At 44.1% G+C, this 21,568-nt stretch overlaps 1 protein-coding gene across 1 annotated transcript in view; it reads right to left on the minus strand.

Moving 5' to 3' along the window:
- LOC124022294 (ankyrin-2-like) overlaps positions 1-21,568 on the minus strand; it is a gene marked incomplete at its 5' end in the record, with an annotated part of 88,681 nt that overhangs the window by 22,533 nt on the left and 44,580 nt on the right. The window contains 14 exons of the mRNA XM_046337216.1: positions 1,127-1,148; positions 1,273-1,305; positions 2,533-2,655; positions 4,365-4,490; positions 5,058-5,286; positions 5,741-5,837; positions 6,090-6,297; positions 7,271-7,482; positions 7,881-8,035; positions 9,331-9,429; positions 9,584-9,808; positions 15,674-15,709; positions 19,384-19,487; positions 20,732-20,798. Coding sequence (XP_046193172.1) covers positions 1,127-1,148; positions 1,273-1,305; positions 2,533-2,655; positions 4,365-4,490; positions 5,058-5,286; positions 5,741-5,837; positions 6,090-6,297; positions 7,271-7,482; positions 7,881-8,035; positions 9,331-9,429; positions 9,584-9,808; positions 15,674-15,709; positions 19,384-19,487; positions 20,732-20,798 — 1,736 coding nt within the window. The remainder of the gene's footprint in view (positions 1-1,126; positions 1,149-1,272; positions 1,306-2,532; positions 2,656-4,364; positions 4,491-5,057; positions 5,287-5,740; positions 5,838-6,089; positions 6,298-7,270; positions 7,483-7,880; positions 8,036-9,330; positions 9,430-9,583; positions 9,809-15,673; positions 15,710-19,383; positions 19,488-20,731; positions 20,799-21,568) is intronic.

Genomic DNA, 21,568 nt, shown 5'->3' on the forward strand with positions numbered 1-21,568 from the left:
CTCAAACATTCATACAGCATCTCAAACATTCATACAGCATCTCAAACATTCATACAGCATCTCAAACATTCATACAGCATCTCAAACATTCATACAGCATCTCAAACATTCATACAGCATCTCAAACATTCATACAGCATCTCAAACATTCATACAGCATCTCAAACATTCATACAGCAACTCAAACATTCATACAGCATCTCAAACATTCATACAGCATCTCAAACATTCATACAGCATCTCAAACATTCATACAGCATCTCAAACATTCATACAGCATCTCAAACATTCATACAGCATCTCAAACATTCATACAGCATCTCAAACATTCATACAGCATCTCAAACATTCATACAGTATCTCAAGAATTCATACAGCATCTCAAACATTCATACAGCAACTCAAACATTCATACAGCATCTCAAACATTCATACAGCAACTCAAACATTCATACAGCATCTCAAACATTCATACAGCATCTCAAACATTCATACAGCATCTCAAGCATTCATACAGCATCTCAAGCATTCATACAGCATCTCAAGCATTCATTCCCTTTGACTTTCTATAGCGTGATGATGATGATGATGGTCGAATGGATGAAGGAGGGATTGTAGGAGGGAGAAACAGAATGGGTATCGGAGAGGAAAGGATGCAACGCATACCAGCCATAGCATAGCGGCCAGGAACCCACAGGTAACTAGACAAGGTTATAGTAATGTCATATTACTATAGTATAGTGGTCAGGAACCCACAGGTAACTAGACAAGGTTATAGTAATAGTATATTACTATAGTATAGTGGTCAGGAACCCACAGGTAACTAGACAATGTTATAGTAATGTTATATTACTATAGTATAGTGGTCAGGAACCCACAGGTAACTAGACAAGGTTTTAGTAATAGTATATTACACAGAACACGGCTAGTCAAGCGGCCATTGTTGTATATTAAGCAATGCAAATCATTGGCCTGCGTACTGCATTTGTAAACAAAACGACAATGTAATTGATTATGTTCTTCCTGGACGACAGGTAGTTATGAAGGTTAGTTAATGCAGAGGATGTCTTTGTCACTACCAACAAATGTAATCATTTAAAAAAAATAAAAAATAAACTCAGCTTACATTTTTTGTCACTCTTGTCACTCTGTAAGAAAGGAGGGTTCAATACAATCAGCGAATAAACATAAATCAGGTTTAAAAAAAAAAGTGTTTTAACATTTTATCAAATTTTAACAAGAAGAATGTTCCGAAAAGGTGTAGTTGGTTACCTCGTCATCTGCGTCTAGGTCTGAATCAGACTCCTGAATAGGACACCAAGGAGAGAAATAAAGAAGGCATTTGATTTGTTTTGGGACAGCATTATTCACATTGAGACAGATCTGTTTTGGGACAGCATTATTCACACTGAGTCAGAACTGTTTTGGGACAGCATTATTCACACCGAGTCAGATCTGTTTTTGGACAGTATTATTCACATTGAGACAGATCTGCTTTGGGACAGCATTATTCAGTATGAGACAGATCTGTTTTGGGACAGCATTATTCATATTGAGACAGATCTGTTTTGGGACAGCATTATTCACATTGAGACAGATCTGTTTTGGGACAGCATTATTCATATTGAGTCAGATCTGTTTTGGGACAGCATTATTCACACTGAGTCAGATCTGTTTTGGGACAGCATTATTCATATTGAGACAGATCTGTTTTGGGACAGCATTATTCATATTGAGTCAGATCTGTTTTGGGACAGCATTATTCACACTGAGTCAGATCTGTTTTGGGCAGCAGCATTATTCATTTGAGACAGATCTGTTTTGGGACAGCATTATTCATATTGAGACAGATCTGTTTTGGGACAGCATTATTCATATTGAGACAGATCTGTTTTGGGACAGCATTATTCATATTGAGACAGATCTGTTTTGGGACAGCATTATTCATATTGAGACAGATCTGTTTTGGGACAGCATTATTCACACTGAGTCAGATCTGTTTTGAGACAGCATTATTCACACTGAGTCAGATCTGTTTTGGGACAGCATTATTCACATTGAGACAGATCTGTTTTGGGACAGCATTATTCACATTGAGACAGATCTGTTTTGGGACAGCATTATTCATATTGAGACAGATCTGTTTTGGGACAGCATTATTCATATTGAGACAGATCTGTTTTGGGACAGCATTATTCACACTGAGTCAGATCTGTTTTGGGACAGCATTATTCACACTGAGTCAGATCTGTTTTGGGACAGCATTATTCACATTGAGACAGATCTGTTTTGGGACAGCATTATTCACATTGAGACAGATCTGTTTTGGGACAGCATTATTCACACTGAGTCAGATCTGTTTTGGGACAGCATTATTCAGTATGAGACAGATCTGTTTTGGGACAGCATTATTCAGTATGAGACAGATCTTCAGCGTTATTTCATTTCATTCCAGGTGTGTTCAGCAATATCATTATTTAATGTAAATACACATTGTGTTCAGTCCAGGTGTGTTCAGTCCAGGTGTCTTACCTTGCAGTAGGTGGGCAGCGTGATGTTCAGGTTGCAGATTGCCTTGTGGGTAAGACTACGGTAGGTGCGGGGCTCCTTGGTGAAGGACAGTCTGCCACAAGGCTCCTGGGCGCAGTCACGAATCTGTCAATCAACCAATCAACCAATCAACCAATCACTGGAGACTCATGGAATCAGGTGAGCGTGGGAATATTAGCAAGGAATGTGAAAAACATTCTGGTATTTTATACTGTATAATCAAACTCATTAAAATACATACTAAATTATATACCAGTGTCTATGATGTACTCAAAACTCATTAAAATACATATTAAATGATATACCAGTGTCTATGATGTACTCAAAACTCATTAAAATACATATTAAATTATATACCAGTGTGCTTCCATCCTGTTAGAAGATAACAGATTATTTTATTACTGGTTAAATTATTTTCATTGTGTTCAATGGTGTTATTTGCCCCCTATGGCGCTTTCTGGTACTTAGAAGACGAAATACGGGAAGTTCAGATTGTTTTGCTGCATGAGCATGCTAAACAAGACTACGGTGCAGTCTTTCAATGTAGTTATTTCTTGTCACGCTTCAGCCTTGTATTTGTTTGTAAGTTCAATTCAAGCATTTAGCTAATGATAATAATCTTGTTATTGATAGAGTTTCTTACATATCAATGTTGGTTGCATTTACTCACAAATTGCAATGCCTTTTGTGTATGTCAGCTGTATTACTTTGCTCATGGTTACACATTGTCATGCAAACGAATTGTAAAATATACAATACTGTAGTTTTGTTACTGTTTTTAGTGTAATATGCTTTGTTATTCTACATAGATGGTTATACATTATTAGAGTAATGAAAGGAGCTTACCATATGGTTAACAATTAGCTATATGGTTTGGCATCATGCCAGATGCATGGTACCTTAGCACGTGCTTTGTATTTATGCAACTTCAAATGTTTAATGTACATCTACAGTATGTCGGTGACTAAAACATAGTGCTTTTCTGTATTTTGCAGTTTCACAACATAAACGTTTCAATCCCATTCAAGAAAAGTCAATCACTGGGAGTTTTATTGAAGACTTAGTTGTTAGCTATCTGTCAAGTTTTGCATGGGAAAACTCTGGGCAGAATAACCAGTGTAATGCAAACTCATTAAAATACATACTAAACTATATACCAGTGTCTATGATGCATTCTAACTTATTAAAATAGATATTAAATGAAATACCAATGTCTCTGATGTATTCTAAACTATATATCAGTGTCACTGTTTCCCAGTGTAGAAGTCCATTCAGAACTAAAACAAAGTGGACAACTACGTCACACTCTCCCAGTAGTAGAAGTCCATTCAGAACTAAAACAAAGTGGACAACTACGTCACACTCTCCCAGCGTAGAAGAACTCCATTCAGAACTAAAACAAAGTGGACAACTACGTCACACTCTCCCAGCGTAGAAGAAGTCCATTCAGATCTAAAACATAGTGGACAACTACGTCACATTCTCCCAGCGTAGAAGAAGTCCATTCAGATCTAAAACTAAGTGGTCAACTACGTCACACTCTCCCAGCGTAGAAGAAGTCCATTCAGATCTAAAACTAAGTGGACAACTACGTCACACTCTCCCAGCGTAGAAGAAGTCCATTCAGATCTAAAACTAAGTGGTCAACTACGTCACACTCTCCCAGCGTAGAAGAAGTCCATTCAGAACTACAACAAAGTGGACAACTACGTCACACTCTCCCAGCGTAGAAGAAGTCCATTCAGAACTACAACAAAGTGGACAACTACGTCACAATCTCCCAGCGTAGAATATGTCCAGTAATGGAGTGTTACCTTGATGAAGAGTGCGAGACGGTTTTCTTTGAACGCGTAGAAGCTGAAGACGTGATGCTGTCCACTCTTAGTCAGAGGAACCAGGTTCCCAAAACAGTCTGCAAAGATAGGCTTCCCTTCCAATACCTATAGTAGGGACAGACAGACAGACAGTAGAGAGCTAGGGTCAAATCAGCAGTCCGTAAAGATAGGCTTAACTTCCAATACCTATAGTAGGGACAGACAGACAGACAGGGTCAGATACCAATACCCCCCCCCCCCCACTTCACCTCTAAATCTCTCTACTCCGGACCCCTCTGTGAATTTCTCTTGCGTTTTCAGACGTTCCCCTCCTCCTCCTCTCCTCTCCTCCTTCCCCCACCACTCACCTCTACTCCCTCTCCCCCCCCCCATTCCCCTCTACTCCCTCTCCCCCTCTCCCTCCTTGCCCCCCCCTCCCCCCCCATTCTCCTCTCCTCCTTCCCCTCCTCTCACCTCTCCTCCCTCTCCCCCTCCCTCTCCTCCTTCCCTCCTTCCCCCCCCACCCCTCTCCTCCCTCTCCCTCCCCATCTCCCCCTCTCCCCTCTCCCCTCCCCACTCTGCCCCTCCCCATTCTCCTCTCCTCCTCTCCCCCTCCCCATTCTCCTCTCCTCCTTGCCCCCCCTGTCCCCTCTCCCCCTCCCCATTCTCCTCTCCTCCTTCCCCTCCTCTCACCTCTACGTCTCTACTCCGGGCCACCTCTGTGAAGTTCTCTTGCTGTTCCAGCGTCTTGTCCATCTTGTCGTCCGTCATGCAGAAGCAACGGAGGCGGGCCTCGATGGGGTCCAGCGTCTTGGCGAAGATGACGAACTTGGCCATGTAGGGGACACAGATGATCTCTCTGTACAGCTGGGTGGAGAAACTCACAGCCTCCTGGGTCTGGCGACAGTCTATCAGCCAGAACCTACAGCGCACCGGAGGGGGATGATCAATAATTCATCAATCAGTCAATAAATCAACCAATCTGTCAGTCATTCTATCAGCCAGAACCTACAGCGCACCGGAGGGGGATGATCAATAATTCATCAATCAGTCAATAAATCAACCAATCTGTCAGTCAGTCTATCAGCCAGAACCTACAGCGCACCGGAGGGGGATGATCAATAATTCATCAATTGATAGATTCATCAATCAGTCAATAAATCAACCAATCTGTCAGTCAGTCTATCAGCCAGAACCTACAAGAGGCTAGATAATCAATCAACCTATCAAGGATGTAACAGATTATTATTATCAATCAATCGTATCCAATGAAGAATCAATAATTCCATCAGTTAATGAATCAGAAAGAGGATGATGTTTTCACTAGAATGTCTAAAACAACAGACAGATGAAAACACACCAGTTTCACACATTACCTCGCTGACACGTTGGTGGTGAAGGACACACATTGGTTGATGAAGGTGAGGGGGGTGGAGCCAGTGATGTCCTCCCATTGCGCAGGAGTGGTTCCACCTAGAACACACATCAGGAAAGAACTCCGGTAAATAACATATTAATGTGGGTTGACTGAAACCAGGCTTCGATGAATATCAAGAAGGTAAACATGACGACTCAAAATCAATCATTCAGTCAGTTAGTTAATCAACCAACCAGCCAATCAAACAACCAATTCAAACAACCAATCAATGGGCCAAACAATCAATCAATCAAACAGCCAATCAAACAATCAGCCAATCAACCAATCAACAGTCATTTCTTACGCACCAGTGATGCTGCAGAGCAGACGCAGAGTGGGCGTGTCCCCTCCAAACACGTTGCCTGTCCCGTCATTGGTCGAGCTTTTGGGGACAGGGATCGTCATGGTGATTGGCTTGTGAAACTTCCGCCTCCTGGGCTCCAAGGTAACGATGGGGCTAAAAGTAGCTTTGTTACCCAGAATCCTCTTCACCAGGTCTACGCTGATTGGCTGGACCTAGGAGGAAGTGGACAAGAGTTAGGAAGTAGAAACAACAAACTTTAAAGTGTTCAGTTTGTTGTTATAAAATCAATTTTTGTTGGGCAGAAGACCAACTTAAAAAAGCTATACACACAGACCCCACCCCCCCCTACCTGTAGTCCAACCCTGATCCTCTTAGTGAGAGCCCCCTCTGGGAACACAGCCTGGACCTGAGGTACCAGAGTACTGCTCAACACCCCTCCTACCTGTAGTCCAACCCTGATCCTCTTAGTGAGAGCCCCCTCTGGGAACACAGCCTGGACCTGAGGTACCAGAGTACTGCTCAACACCCCCTACCTGTAGTCCAACCCTGATCCTCTTAGTGAGAGCCCCCTCTGGGAACACAGCCTGGACCTGAGGTACCAGAGTACTGATCAACACCCCTCCCTACCTGTAGTCCAACCCTGATCTTCTTAGTGAGAGCCCCCTCTGGGAACACAGCCTGGACCTGAGGTACCAGAGTACTGCTCAACACCCCCCTACCTGTAGTCCAACCCTGATCTTCTTAGTGAGAGCCCCCTCTGGGAACACAGCCTGGACCTGAGGTACCAGAGTACTGCTCAACACCCCTCCCTACCTGTAGTCCAACCCTGATCTTCTTAGTGAGAGCCCCCTCTGGGAACACAGCCTGGACCTGAGGTACCAGAGTACTGCTCAACACCCCCCTACCTGTAGTCCAACCCTGATCTTCTTAGTGAGAGCCCCTCTGGGAACACAGCCTGGACCTGAGGTACCAGAGTACTGCTCAACACCCCCCCTACCTGTAGTCCAACCCTGATCCTCTTAGTGAGAGCCCCCTCTGGGAACACAGCCTGGACCTGAGGTACCAGAGTACTGCTCAACACCCCTCCCTACCTGTAGTCCAACCCTGATCCTCTTAGTGAGAGCCCCCTCTGGGAACACAGCCTGGACCTGAGGTACCAGAGTACTGCTCAACACCCCTTCCTACCTGTAGTCCAACCCTGATCTTCTTAGTGAGAGCCCCCTCTGGGAACACAGCCTGGACCTGAGGTACCAGAGTACTGCTCAACACCGCTCCCTCAGGACCAATCAGCTGGCTGTCCTGCTTGATGCGTGACACCACCGCAAAGTATTGTGGGAAGTCCCTGGTGACGATACGGCAGATCCTCTTCTTCTCCAGCTCCTCAGGAGAGTCCAGCTCTGGAGGACGAACCAATGGGAGGACCGGGGAAACAGGGTCAGATGATACACAAGGACCAATCAGATTGAGCAGTCGGACCTAAATGTTTCCTAATCTTTGGTGAAAGAATAAGGTAGAACGATTGGTAGCTTGGAATTAACATGGCGGCCCGTTTTTTTTTTGCGTCCCTCATGCCTCCTCCCTCCCCCTTTCTCACCCATCTCATCTCCCCGTCCACTCCCTGTCCTCCCTACCCTTCCCTTCTCCCTTCCCATCCAGCTCTCCCCCGTACCACACCTTCCCACTCGTCCCCCCGTCCACTCCCTGTCCTCCCTCCCATCCAGCTCTCCCCCGTCCCACACCTTCCCACTCGTCCCCCCATCCGTCCCCCGTCTCTATATATATTGTCTCCCCTCACCCTCGTCCATGCCGTTCAGTATTTGGTTGAGTTCCTCCTCAGTGTGTTCACAGTGATGTTCCCTCCAGCTCTCCCCCATCTCACTCCTCAGAATCACCAGCTCCCGCTCCGTGCCCCGCAGGGCCGCGAAGTGAGGGATCTCCACAATCACCGGCCTGGAGGGTCAGAGGTCAGGGGTTAGGGGGTAAAGGTCATGATGACAGGAGGACACATTCCATGGAAGAACACAAAACAACACAAGATGAGGGACAAAGAAATCCTGGAGAAATTCCTGGAGGAGATTCAAGTAAACAGAAGGATATTATATTTTGATGATGATGAGGAGGAGGAGGAAGAGGAGGAGGAGGGTCAGGTGACATACTATTCCGAACATAGAAAAATCACAACATTACAATATGGGGAGGAAGAATAATGGGATAAAACTGGAACTGATTCAGACTGTAATTCTCAACAACACAACGACACTGTAACTCAAATGTGGAGAAGGCTGGGGAGAAAATATGATGAGACCAGGGTATATATGATGAGACCAGGGTAAATATGATGAGACCAGGGTATATATGATGAGACCAGGGTATATATGGTGAGACCAGGGTATATATGATGAGACCAGGGTAAATATGATGAGACCAGGGTAAATATGATGAGACCAGGGTAAATATGATGAGACCAGGGTAAATATGATGAGACCAGGGTAAATATGATGAGACCAGGGTAAATATGATGAGACCAGGGTATATATGGTGAGACCAGGGTATATATGGTGAGACCAGGGTATATATGGTGAGACCAGGGTATATATGATGAGACCAGGGTAAATATGATGAGACCAGGGTATATATGATGAGACCAGGGGCCGGGGTATATATTGTGTCCCCTCTCTCTCTCAGTGGTCTCCGTGCCTGGAGGCCCCAGCTGTAGTGTTTTAGTTACCCCAGGAACCTGGTGCCTAGAGGCCCCAGCTGTAGTGTTTTAGTTACCCCAGGAACTTGGTGCTAGGAGGCCCCAGCTGTAGTGTTTTAGTTACCCCAGGAACTTGGTGCTAGGAGGCCCCAGCTGTAGTGTTTTAGTTACCCCAGGAACTTGGTGCTAGGAGGCCCCAGCTGTAGTGTTTTAGTTACCCCAGGAACTTGGTGCTAGGAGGCCCCAGCTGTAGTGTGTGAGTTACCCCAGGAACTTGGTGCTAGGAGGCCCCAGCTGTAGTGTTTTAGTTACCCCAGGAACTTGGTGCTAGGAGGCCCCAGCTGTAGTGTTTTAGTTACCCCAGGAACTTGGTGCTAGGAGGCCCCAGCTGTAGTGTTTTAGTTACCCCAGGAACTTGGTACCTAGAGGCCCCAGCTGTAGTGTGTGATTTACCCCAGGAACTTGGTGCTAGGAGGCCCCAGCTGTAGTGTTTTAGTTACCCCAGGAACTTGGTGCTAGGAGGCCCCAGCTGTAGTGTTTTAGTTACCCCAGGAATTTGGTGCCAGGAGGCCCCAGCTGTAGTATCCTGCTGACAAGACTCTCTCCCTCGTTGAGAGGGGGCGGGGCCGTGGGGAGGTGGAGCTTACTGATCCATTACGCAGCACGGGGGGAGAAGAGAACGTCAACAAACACACACACGCAAGGACGTATACACATTACACACGCGAACGAGCACACGTACACACAGACGCACTCTCTCTCTCTCTCGTCCACAATCCCCCTCCCTCTCTCCCTCTTACCCGAGGAACTGTGCCCCGGTGGGGCCGACCTCGATGATACGTCCTGCCAGCCCCTCTCCCTCCACCATGGGGGGCATGGACGCCAGGCGGTGCCTCTTCACCAGGCGACACGTCACCCGCGTCGGAGCGGAACACTTCCTGGGCGGCACGATGATGCGCAGCCCGTTGTGACGGCAACCACGCATGGCCCCACCCCTGGCGTCCACCATGAAACTGACCAGGAAGCTGAGGGGAGAGGAGGAGAGGAGGGAGAGGGGGAAGGGGAGGGGTGGGTGGGTGGGAAAGGGAGAGGAGATGACATAGGGAAGGGGAGAGGAGATGGAGAGGGAGAGGGAGTAGGGAAGGGGAGAGAAGAGGGAGAGGTGTGGAGGGAGAGGGAGGAGGGAAGGGGAGAGAAGAGGGAGAGGTGTAGAGGGAGAGGAGTAGGGAAGGGGAGAGAAGAGGGAGAGGAGTAGGGAAGGGGAGAGAAGAGGGAGAGGAGTAGGGAAGGGGAGAGAAGAGGGAGAGGTGTAGAGGGAGAGGAGTAGGGAAGGGGAGAGAAGAGGGAGAGGTGTGGAGGGAGAGGGAGGAGGGGAAACGGGGGAGAAGGGGTTAAATGGTTGATCTGTGAATGGGTGTGTTTCCACCACCATTTCTTGCATAATTTTACAGACATTAAAAGATCTCACCGTGTGGAACGAACAAATGATCTGTCGGCATTTATATAACGATACCAAAACTTTTCATCGCAGATGTTGTGATTTAAAAATGTTTTTTTTATGCAGTATGATTTTACTCGCATAAAAACTGTGGATGGAAACAGTGGTTAGTGACATTGTTGCGAAGTGAGAAACAGGCTGTTTATAAAATCCGAGCTCTATCATGTTCCTCAATGAATTCAGCGCATTTCAGCAGTACACCTCCTAGGTTATCTCTGAGCGCGCACAGGAAGCACCGACTCGGTATCCGCAGTCAAACAAAAAAGTCAAACGACCAAAGTTGCTGCATAACCTCCTTTCAACGAATGACAGAACATCTCCGATATTTGGCAAAATCGAGTGAATGATTATACAGGTGGTACATCAGCTCATGAATAACGTGGAGATGAAGACCGGAAATATATATAAATATCAAGTTTATTTAAACAGGGACTAACTCTGTTTTTAAAATATCAATATCTACTCTCGTACCGTTTGTTGATCACACGTTCTCTACCGAAGCTCTCATATTGGGGAGGCAATACGAGACAGCACTGAGAAGTAGGGTGAATTCTATAGTGCTATTTTGACTTGCATAGGCAAGAGATGTTCTTTGACAATGCAACCTATGTGATTAAAGAATAAAATTAGGAATTTTCATGCCGGGCAGGAGTCAGGATTTGGGGTTTCAGTGGGATTGGAACTGGACAGGATACCAGCCTAGGTTCCAGAGGACAGGAGGGGACTGGGTAACAGCCTAGGTTCCAGAGGACAGGAGGGGACTGGATAACAGCTTAGGTTCCAGAGGACAGGAGGGGACTGGATAACAGCCTAGGTTCCAGAGGACAGGAGGGGACTGGGTAACAGCCTAGGTTCCAGAGGACAGGAGGGGACTGGATAACAGCCTAGGTTCCAGAGGACAGGAGGGGACTGGATAACAGCCTAGGTTCCAGAGGACAGGAGGGGACTGGATAACAGCCTAGGTTCCAGAGGACAGGAGAGGACTGGATAACAGCCTAGGTTACAGAGGACAGGAGAGGTCTGGGTAACAGCCTTGGTTCCAGAGGACAGGAGGGGACTGGATAACAGCCTAGGTTCCAGAGGACAGGAGAGGACTGGATAACAGCCTAGGTTCCAGAGGACAGGAGGGGACTGGATAACAGCCTAGGTTCCAGAGGACAGGAGAGGTCACTCTTGCCTGTCACTCTTGTTAACAAACATTTTGTCTCGGACAGAGATGCCTATGTAGTGAATTGTTAACACTTCCATTCCATTCACTTCCATTCTATTCACTTCCATTCCATTCCATTCCATTCCATTCCATTCCATTCACTTCCATTCCATTCCATTCACTTCCATTCCATTCACTTCCATTCCATTCCATTCACTTCCATTCCATTCACTTCCATTCCATTCACTTCCATTCCATTCACTTCCATTCCATTCCATTCACTTCCATTCCATTCACTTCCATTCTATTCTATTCACTTCCATTCCATTCACTTCCATTCCATTCACTTCCATTCCATTCCATTCACTTCCATTCCATTCACTTCCATTCCATTCTATTCACTTCCATTCCATTCACTTCCATTCCATTCCATTCCATTCCATTCACTTCCATTCCATTCCATTCTATTCACTTCCATTCCATTCACTTCCATTCCATTCTATTCACCTCCATTCCATTCACTTCCATTCCATTCACTTCCATTCCATTCTATTCACTTCCATTCCATTCACTTCCATTCCATTCTATTCACTTCCATTCCATTCACTTCCATTCCATTCACTTCACTTCCATTCCATTCTATTCACTTCCATTCCATTCACTTCCATTCCATTCACTTCCATTCCATTCACTTCCATTCTATTCACTTCCATTCCATTCCATTCCATTCCATTCACTTCCATTCCATTCACTTCCATTCCATTCTATTCACTTCCATTCCATTCACTTCCATTCTATTCACTTCCATTCCATTCACTTCCATTCTATTCACTTCCATTCCATTCCATTCACTTCCATTCCATTCACTTCCATTCCATTCCATTCACTTCCATTCCATTCACTTCCATTCCATTCCATTCACTTCCATTCCATTCCATTCACTTCCATTCTATTCACTTCCATTCCATTCACTTCCATTCCATTCACTTCCATTCCATTCCATTCACTTCCATTCCATTCACTTCCATTCCATTCCATTCACTTCCATTCCATTCCATTCACTTCCATTCTATTCCATTCCATTCCATTCCATTCCATTCACTTCCATTCCATTCCATTCACTTCCATTCCATTCACTTCCATTCCATTCCATTCACTTCCATTCCATTCCATTCACTTCCATTCCATTCACTTCCATTCCATTCCATTCACTTCCATTCTATTCCATTCCATTCCATTCCATTCACTTCCATTCCATTCCATTCCATTCCATTCCATTCACTTCCATTCCATTCCATTCACTTCCATTCCATTCACTTCCATTCCATTCCATTCCCATTCTTCCATTCCATTCACTTCCATTCCATTCCATTCACTTCCATTCCATTCACTTCCATTCCATTCACTTCCATTCCATTCCATTCACTTCCATTCCATTCACTTCCATTCCATTCACTTCCATTCCATTCCATTCACTTCCATTCCATTCACTTCCATTCCATTCACTTCCATTCCATTCACTTCCATTCCATTCCATTCACTTCCATTCCATTCACTTCCATTCCATTCACTTCCATTCCATTCCATTCACTTCCATTCCATTCACTTCCATTCCATTCCATTCACTTCCATTCCATTCACTTCCATTCCATTCCATTCACTTCCATTCCATTCCATTCCATTCCATTCATTCCATTCCATTCCATTCCATTCACTTCCATTCCATTCACTTCCATTCCATTCCATTCACTTCCATTCCATTCACTTCCATTCCATTCACTTCCATTCCATTCCATTCCATTCACTTCCATTCCATTCACTTCCATTCCATTCACTTCCATTCCATTCCATTCCATTCACTTCCATTCCATTCACTTCCATTCCATTCACTTCCATTCCATTCCATTCACTTCCATTCCATTCACTTCCATTCCATTCACTTCCATTCCATTCCATTCACTTCCATTCCATTCACTTCCATTCCATTCCATTCCTTCCATTCCATTCACTTCCATTCCATTCCATTCCCTTCCATTCCATTCCATTCCATTCCATTCCATTCTTCCATTCCATTCCATTCACTTCCATTCCATTCACTTCCATTCCATTCCATTCCATTCACTTCCATTCCATTCACTTCCATTCCATTCACTTCCATTCCATTCCATTCCATTCACTTCCATTCCATTCACTTCCATTCCATTCACTTCCATTCCATTCCATTCCATTCACTTCCATTCCATTCACTTCCATTCCATTCACTTCCATTCCATTCCATTCACTTCCATTCCATTCACTTCCATTCCATTCCATTCACTTCCATTCCATTCACTTCCATTCCATTCCATTCCATTCCATTCCATTCACTTCCATTCCATTCCATTCCATTCCATTCACTTCCATTCCATTCCATTCACTTCCATTCCATTCACTTCCATTCCATTCCATTCACTTCCATTCCATTCACTTCCATTCCATTCCATTCCATTCCATTCCATTCACTTCCATTCCATTCACTTCCATTCCATTCCATTCACTTCCATTCCATTCCATTCACTTCCATTCCATTCACTTCCATTCCATTCACTTCCATTCCATTCCATTCACTTCCATTCCATTCACTTCCATTCCATTCACTTCCATTCCATTCCATTCACTTCCATTCCATTCACTTCCATTCCATTCACTTCCATTCCATTCCATTCACTTCCTTTCCATTCACTTCCATTCCATTCCATTCACTTCCATTCCATTCACTTCCATTCCATTCCATTCACTTCCATTCCATTCACTTCCATTCCATTCACTTCCATTCCATTCCATTCACTTCCATTCCATTCACTTCCATTCCATTCCATTCACTTCCATTCTATTCCATTCCATTCCATTCCATTCACTTCCATTCCATTCCATTCCATTCCATTCCATTCACTTCCATTCCATTCCATTCACTTCCATTCCATTCACTTCCATTCCATTCCATTCACTTCCATTCCATTCACTTCCATTCCATTCACTTCCATTCCATTCTTCCATTCTATTCACTTCCATTCCATTCACTTCCATTCCATTCACTTCCATTCCATTCCATTCCATTCTTCCATTCCATTCACTTCCATTCCATTCCATTCACTTCCATTCCATTCACTTCCATTCCATTCACTTCCATTCCATTCCATTCACTTCCATTCCATTCACTTCCATTCCATTCCATTCACTTCCATTCCATTCACTTCCATTCCATTCACTTCCATTCCATTCACTTCCATTCCATTCCATTCACTTCCATTCTATTCCATTCCATTCCATTCCATTCACTTCCATTCCATTCCATTCCATTCCATTCCATTCCATTCCATTCACTTCCATTCCATTCCATTCACTTCCATTCCATTCACTTCCATTCCATTCCATTCACTTCCATTCCATTCACTTCCATTCCATTCACTTCCATTCTATTCACTTCCATTCCATTCCATTCACTTCCATTCCATTCACTTCCATTCCATTCACTTCCATTCACTTCCATTCCATTCCTAGTAAGTTCTGAGTTGCCAGACAGGCGGAAGAGAGGCGTCATCATCGCATTGCTCCAGGAATCTGCTTTCTTTAACATGGATGAACTTCAAGTAATGATGTGTTAGTACCTACAGCATATCCAACTTACCTTGGATTTCTATAGCATTACTATTGCATCTATAGTCTTATTACATGCATATAACTGAAAGATGAGAGAGTTTAGGATGTTCCCCTGGGAGAAGAAGGGGACAGCATGCATGGAGAGGTGGAGGTGAAGAACAGGAGAAGGAAAGAGAGAGACAGAGACAGAGAGAGACAGAGAGAGAGACAGAGAGAGAGACAGAGAGAGCGAGAGAGGGAGAGAGAGAGAGAGAGACAGAGAGAGAGGGAGAGACAGAGAGACAGAGAGAGGGAGAGGGAGAGGGAGAGGGAGAGAGAGAGAGAGAGACAGAGAGAGAGGGAGAGACAGAGAGACAGAGAGAGAGGGAGACAGAGAGAGAGAGGGAGAGAGAGAGACAGAGAGAGAGAGAGAAAGAGAGAGAGAGACAGATAGAGGGAGAGACAGAGAGAGAGAGACAGAGAGAGAGACAGAGACAGAGACAGAGAGAGGGAGAGGGAGAGAGAGAGAGAGAGAGAGAGAGAGAGAGAGAGAGAGAGAGAGAGAGAGAGAGAGAGAGAGAGAGAGAGAGAGAGGGGGGGAAATGAAACAGAGAAAGAAATCACCTGCTGTTGTCATGGTCTAGGCACGGGGAGGATTGGCTAGAAGCAGACAAAACACACACCATCAGAGTGAGAAACTTGGAGTGAGAGGGAAAGAGAGAGAGAGAGACAGAGAGCGAAAGAGACACTGAGACAGAGAGAGAGAGAGAGAGAGAGAGAGAGAGAGAGAGAGAGAGAGAGAGAGAGAGAGAGAGAGAGAGAGAGAGACACGGAGACACAGACACAGAGAAGGCGATCAGAAAGAAAGACAGCACAGAGATAGAAACACAGCACAGAGATAGAAACACAGCACAGAGATAGAAACACAGCATAGAGATAGAACCACAGCACAGAGATAGAAACACAGCACAGAGATAGAAACACAGCATAGAGATAGAACCACAGCACAGAGATAGAAACACAGCATAGAGATAGAACCACAGCACAGAGATAGAACCACAGCACAGAGATAGAAACACAGCATAGAGATAGAACCACAGCACAGAGATAGAAACACAGCACAGAGATAGAAACACAGCATAGAGATAGAACCACAGCACAGAGATAGAAACACAGCACAGAGATAGATACACAGCATAGAGATAGAACCACAGCACAGAGATATAACCACAGCACAGAGATAGAACCACAGCACAGAGAAAGAAACACAGCACAGAGATAGAAACACAGCACAGAGATAGAAACACAGCACAGAGATAGAACCACAACACAGAGAGATAACCACAGCCAAGAGATAGAACCTCAACACAGAGATAGAAACAGAGCACAGAGATAGAACCACAGCACAGAGATAGAACCACAAAACAGAGAGATAGAAACACAGCACAGAGATAGAAACACAGAGAGATAGAAACACAGCACAGAGAGATAGAAACACAGAGAGATAGAACCACAACACAGAGAGATAGAACCACAACACGTGGAGATAGAACCACAACACAGAGAGATATAACCACAACACAGAGAGATAGAACCACAACACAGAGAGATAGAACCACAACACATAGAGATAGAACCACAACACAGAGAGATATAACCACAACACAGAGAGATAGAACCACAACACAGAGAGATAGAACCACAACACATAGAGATAGAAACACAGCACAGAGATAGAAACACCGAGAGATAGAACCACAGCACAGAGATAGAACCACAACACATGGAGATAGAAACACAACACAGAGAGATAGAACCACAACACAGGGAGATAGAACCACAACACAGAGAGATAGAACCACGACACAGAGAGATAGAACCACAACACAGAGAGATAGAACCACAACACAGAGAGAGAGAGAACCACAGAGAGATAGAACCACAGCACAGAGAGATAGAACCACAGAGAGATAGAACCACAACACAGAGATAGATACACAGCATAGAGATAGAACCACAGCACAGAGATAGAAACACAGCACAGAGATAGAACCACAACACAGAGAGATAACCACAGCCAAGAGATAGAACCTCAACACAGAGATAGAAACAGAGCACAGAGATAGAACCACAGCACAGAGATAGAACCACAAAACAGAGAGATAGAAACACAGCACAGAGATAGAAACACAGAGAGATAGAAACACAGCACAGAGAGATAGAAACACAGAGAGATAGAACCACAACACAGAGAGATAGAACCACAACACGTGGAGATAGAACCACAACACAGAGAGATATAACCACAACACAGAGAGATAGAACCACAACACAGAGAGATAGAACCACAACACATAGAGATAGAACCACAACACAGAGAGATAGAACCACAACACAGAGAGATAGAACCACAACACAGAGAGATAGAACCACAACACATAGAGATAGAAACACAGCACAGAGATAGAAACACCGAGAGATAGAACCACAGCACAGAGATAGAACCACAACACATGGAGATAGAAACACAACACAGAGAGATAGAACCACAACACAGGGAGATAGAACCACAACACAGAGAGATAGAACCACGACACAGAGAGATAGAACCACAACACAGAGAGATAGAACCACAACACAGAGAGAGAGAGAACCACAGAGAGATAGAACCACAGCACAGAGAGATAGAACCACAGAGAGATAGAACCACAACACAGAGATAGAGGGAGACACAGATAGATAGAACCACAGAGAGATAGAACCACAGCATAGAGAGATAGAACCACAGCACAGAGAGATAGAATCACAGCACAGAGAGATAGAACCACAGCACAGAGAGATATAACCACAGCACAGACAGATAGAACCACAGAGAGATAGAACCACAACACAGAGATAGAGGGAGACACAGAGAGATAGAACCACAGAGAGATAGAACTACAGCACAGAGAGATAGAACCACAGAGAGATAGCACCACAGCACAGAGAGATAGAACCACAGAGAGATAGAACCACCGAGATAGAACCACAGCACAGAGAGATAGAACCACAGGGAGATAGAACCACAACACAGAGAGATAGAACCACAGAGAGATAGAACCACCGAGATAGAACCACAGCACAGAGAGATAGAACCACAGGGAGATCGAACCAAAGCACAGAGAGATAGAACCACAGAGAGATATAACCACAGGGAGATAGAACCACGGAGAGATAGACCCACAGCACAGAGATAGAACCACAGAGAGATGGAACCACAGAGAGATGGAACCACAGAGAGATAGAACCACAGAGAGATAGAACCACAGAGAGATAGAACCACAGCACAGAGAGATAGAACTACAGCACAGAGAGATAGAACCACAGAGAGATGGAACCACAGAGAGATAGAACCACAGAGAGATATAACCACAGGAAGATAGAACCACAGCACAGAGAGATAGAACCACAGAGATAGAACCACAGAGAGATATAATCACAGAGAGATAGAACCACAGAGAGATAGACCCACAGCACAGAGATAGAACCACAGAGAGATAGAACCACAGAGAGATAGAACCACAGAGAGATAGAACCACAGCACAGAGAGATAGAACCACAGAGAGATAGAACCACAGCACAGAGAGATAGAACCACAGAGAGATAGAACCACATCACAGAGATAGAACCACAGAGAGATAGAACCACAGCACAGAATGATAGAACCACAGAGAGATAGAACCACAGCACAGAGCGATAGAACCACAGAAAGATAGAACCACAGCACATAGAGATAGAACCACAGCACAGAGAGATAGAACCACAGAGAGATAGAACCACAACACAGAGAGATAGAACCACAGAGAGATAGAACCACAGCACAGAGCGATAGAACCACAGAAAGATAGAACCACAGCACAGAGCGATAGAACCACAGAAAGATAGAACCACAACACAGAGAGATAGAACCACAACACAGAGAGATAGAACCACAGAAAGATAGAACCACAACACAGAGAGATAGAACCACAGAAAGATAGAACCACAACACAGAGAGATAGAGGGAGAAAACATAATATAAAGTGAAATAGAAGTGTAAAGGGGAAATTAACGTTGATTTAGGAGGTGAATCAAACTCTATCCTGTAAAACAGTGAATATTACTAAACATGTGCATCTGCGTGTGTGTGTTTGTTTGCGTGCTTGCGTGTGTGTGTGTACGTGCATATGTGTGTGTGTGTGTGTGTGTGTGTGTGTGTGTGTGTGTGTGTGCATGTGTGTGTGTGCATGTGTGTGTGTGTGTGTGTGTGTGTGTGTGTGTGCATGTGTGTGTGTGTGTGTGTGCTCCATACTAACCCAGAGTGCAGCAGGCTAGATGACAGCACTACGTTGTCCAGGTGCTCTGCTCCCCAGCTCAGTCTGAAGGAGTCCTTCTCATTCTCTCTGGACAGAGACGACACCTGCTGACCAACACAACTACATCTGGAGGTGGACTTCAACAGAAACATCAACAGGTGTATTTATACAGGTGTGTTAAGGTTTCTACAGGTGTATTTATACAGGTGTGTTAAGGTTTCTACAGGTGTATTTATACAGGTGTGTTAAGGTTTCTACAGGTGTATTTATACAGGTGTGTTAAGGTTTCTACAGGTGTATTTATACAGGTGAGTTAAGGTTTCTACAGGTGTATTTACACAGGTGTGTTAAGGTTTCTACAGGTGTATTTATACAGGTGTGTTAAGGTTTCTACAGGTGTATTTATACAGGTGAGTTAAGGTTTCTACAGGTGTATTTATACAGGTGTGTTAAGGTTTCTACAGGTGTATTTATACAGGTGTGTTAAGGTTTCTACAGGTGTATTTATACAGGTGACTTAAGGTTTCTACAGGTGTATTTACACAGGTGTGTTAAGGTTTCTACAGGTGTATTTATACAGGTGTGTTAAGGTTTCTACAGGTGTATTTATACAGGTGACTTAAGGTTTCTACAGGTGTATTTATACAGGTGAGTTAAGGTTTCTACAGGTGTATTTATACAGGTGACTTAAGGTTTCTACAGGTGTATTTATACAGGTGACTTAAGGTTTCTACAGGTGTATTTATACAGGTGTGTTAAGGTTTCTACAGGTGTATTTATACAGGTGAGTTAAGGTTTCTACAGGTGTATTTATACAGGTGAGTTAAGGTTTCTACAGGTGTATTTATACAGGTGTGTTAAGGTTTCTACAGGTGTATTTATACAGGTGTGTTAAGGTTTCTACAGGTGTGTTTACACAGGTGAGTTAAGGTTTCTACAGGTGTATTTATACAGGTGTGTTAAGGTTTCTACAGGTGTATTTATACAGGTGTGTTAAGGTTTCGACAGGTGTATTTATACAGGTGTGTTAAGGTTTCTACAGGTGTGTAAATGTGTGTACAGGGTTGTAAAGCTGTGTGTAAAGGTTGTAATGATGTGTACAGCTGTGTGAAGGTGTATACAGGTTTCTGTAAAGGTGTGTAAAGGTGTGTGAAGGTGTGTACAGCTGTGTGTAAAGGTTGTAATGATGTGTACAGCTGTGTGAAGGTGTATACCGGTTTCTGTAAAGGTGTGTAAAGGTGTGTAAAGGTGTGTAAAGGTGTGTGAAGGTGTGTGAAGGTGTGTAAAGGTGTGTGAAGGTGTGTGAAGGTGTGTGAAGGTGTGTGAAGGTGTGTAAATGTTTAATGACCTGGTGGCTGGTGATCATGTCTTCAATCAGGACTCCATCTCTCTGGTGGACAGGAGTCTGATGAGACCTGGAGACATAGACAGTACTATATTATACACAGTGATAGAGGGTCTGATGAGACATAGACAGTACTATATTATACACATCAACACAGTGATAGAGGGTCTGATGAGACATAGACAGTACTATATTATACACAGTGATAGAGGGTCTGATGAGACACAGACAGTACTATATTATACACAGTGATAGAGGATCTGATGAGATATAGACAGTACTATATTATACACAGTGATAGAGGGTCTGATGAGACATAGACAGTACTATATTATACACAGTGATAGAGGGTCTGATGAGACATAGACAGTACTATATTATACACAGTGATAGAGGGGTCTGATGAGACATAGACAGTACTATATTATACACAGTGATAGAGGGTCTGATGAGACCTGGAGACATAGACAGTACTATATTATACACAGTGATAGAGGGTCTGATGAGACACAGACAGTACTATATTATACACAGTGATAGAGGGTCTGATGAGACATAGACAGTACTATATTATACACAGTGATAGAGGGTCTGATGAGACATGGAGACATAGACAGTACTATATTATACACATCAACACAGTGATAGAGGGTCTGATGAGACATAGACAGTACTATATTATACACATCAACACAGTGATAGAGGGTCTGATGAGACACAGACAGTACTATATTATACACATCAACACAGTGATAGAGGGTCTGATGAGACATAGACAGTACTATATTATACACAGTGATAGAGGGTCTGATGAGACATAGACAGTACTATATTATACAC

The sequence above is a fragment of the Oncorhynchus gorbuscha genome, unplaced genomic scaffold (assembly GCF_021184085.1).
Source record: "Oncorhynchus gorbuscha isolate QuinsamMale2020 ecotype Even-year unplaced genomic scaffold, OgorEven_v1.0 Un_scaffold_1326, whole genome shotgun sequence".
In the NCBI taxonomy this organism is placed as follows: domain Eukaryota; kingdom Metazoa; phylum Chordata; class Actinopteri; order Salmoniformes; family Salmonidae; genus Oncorhynchus; species Oncorhynchus gorbuscha.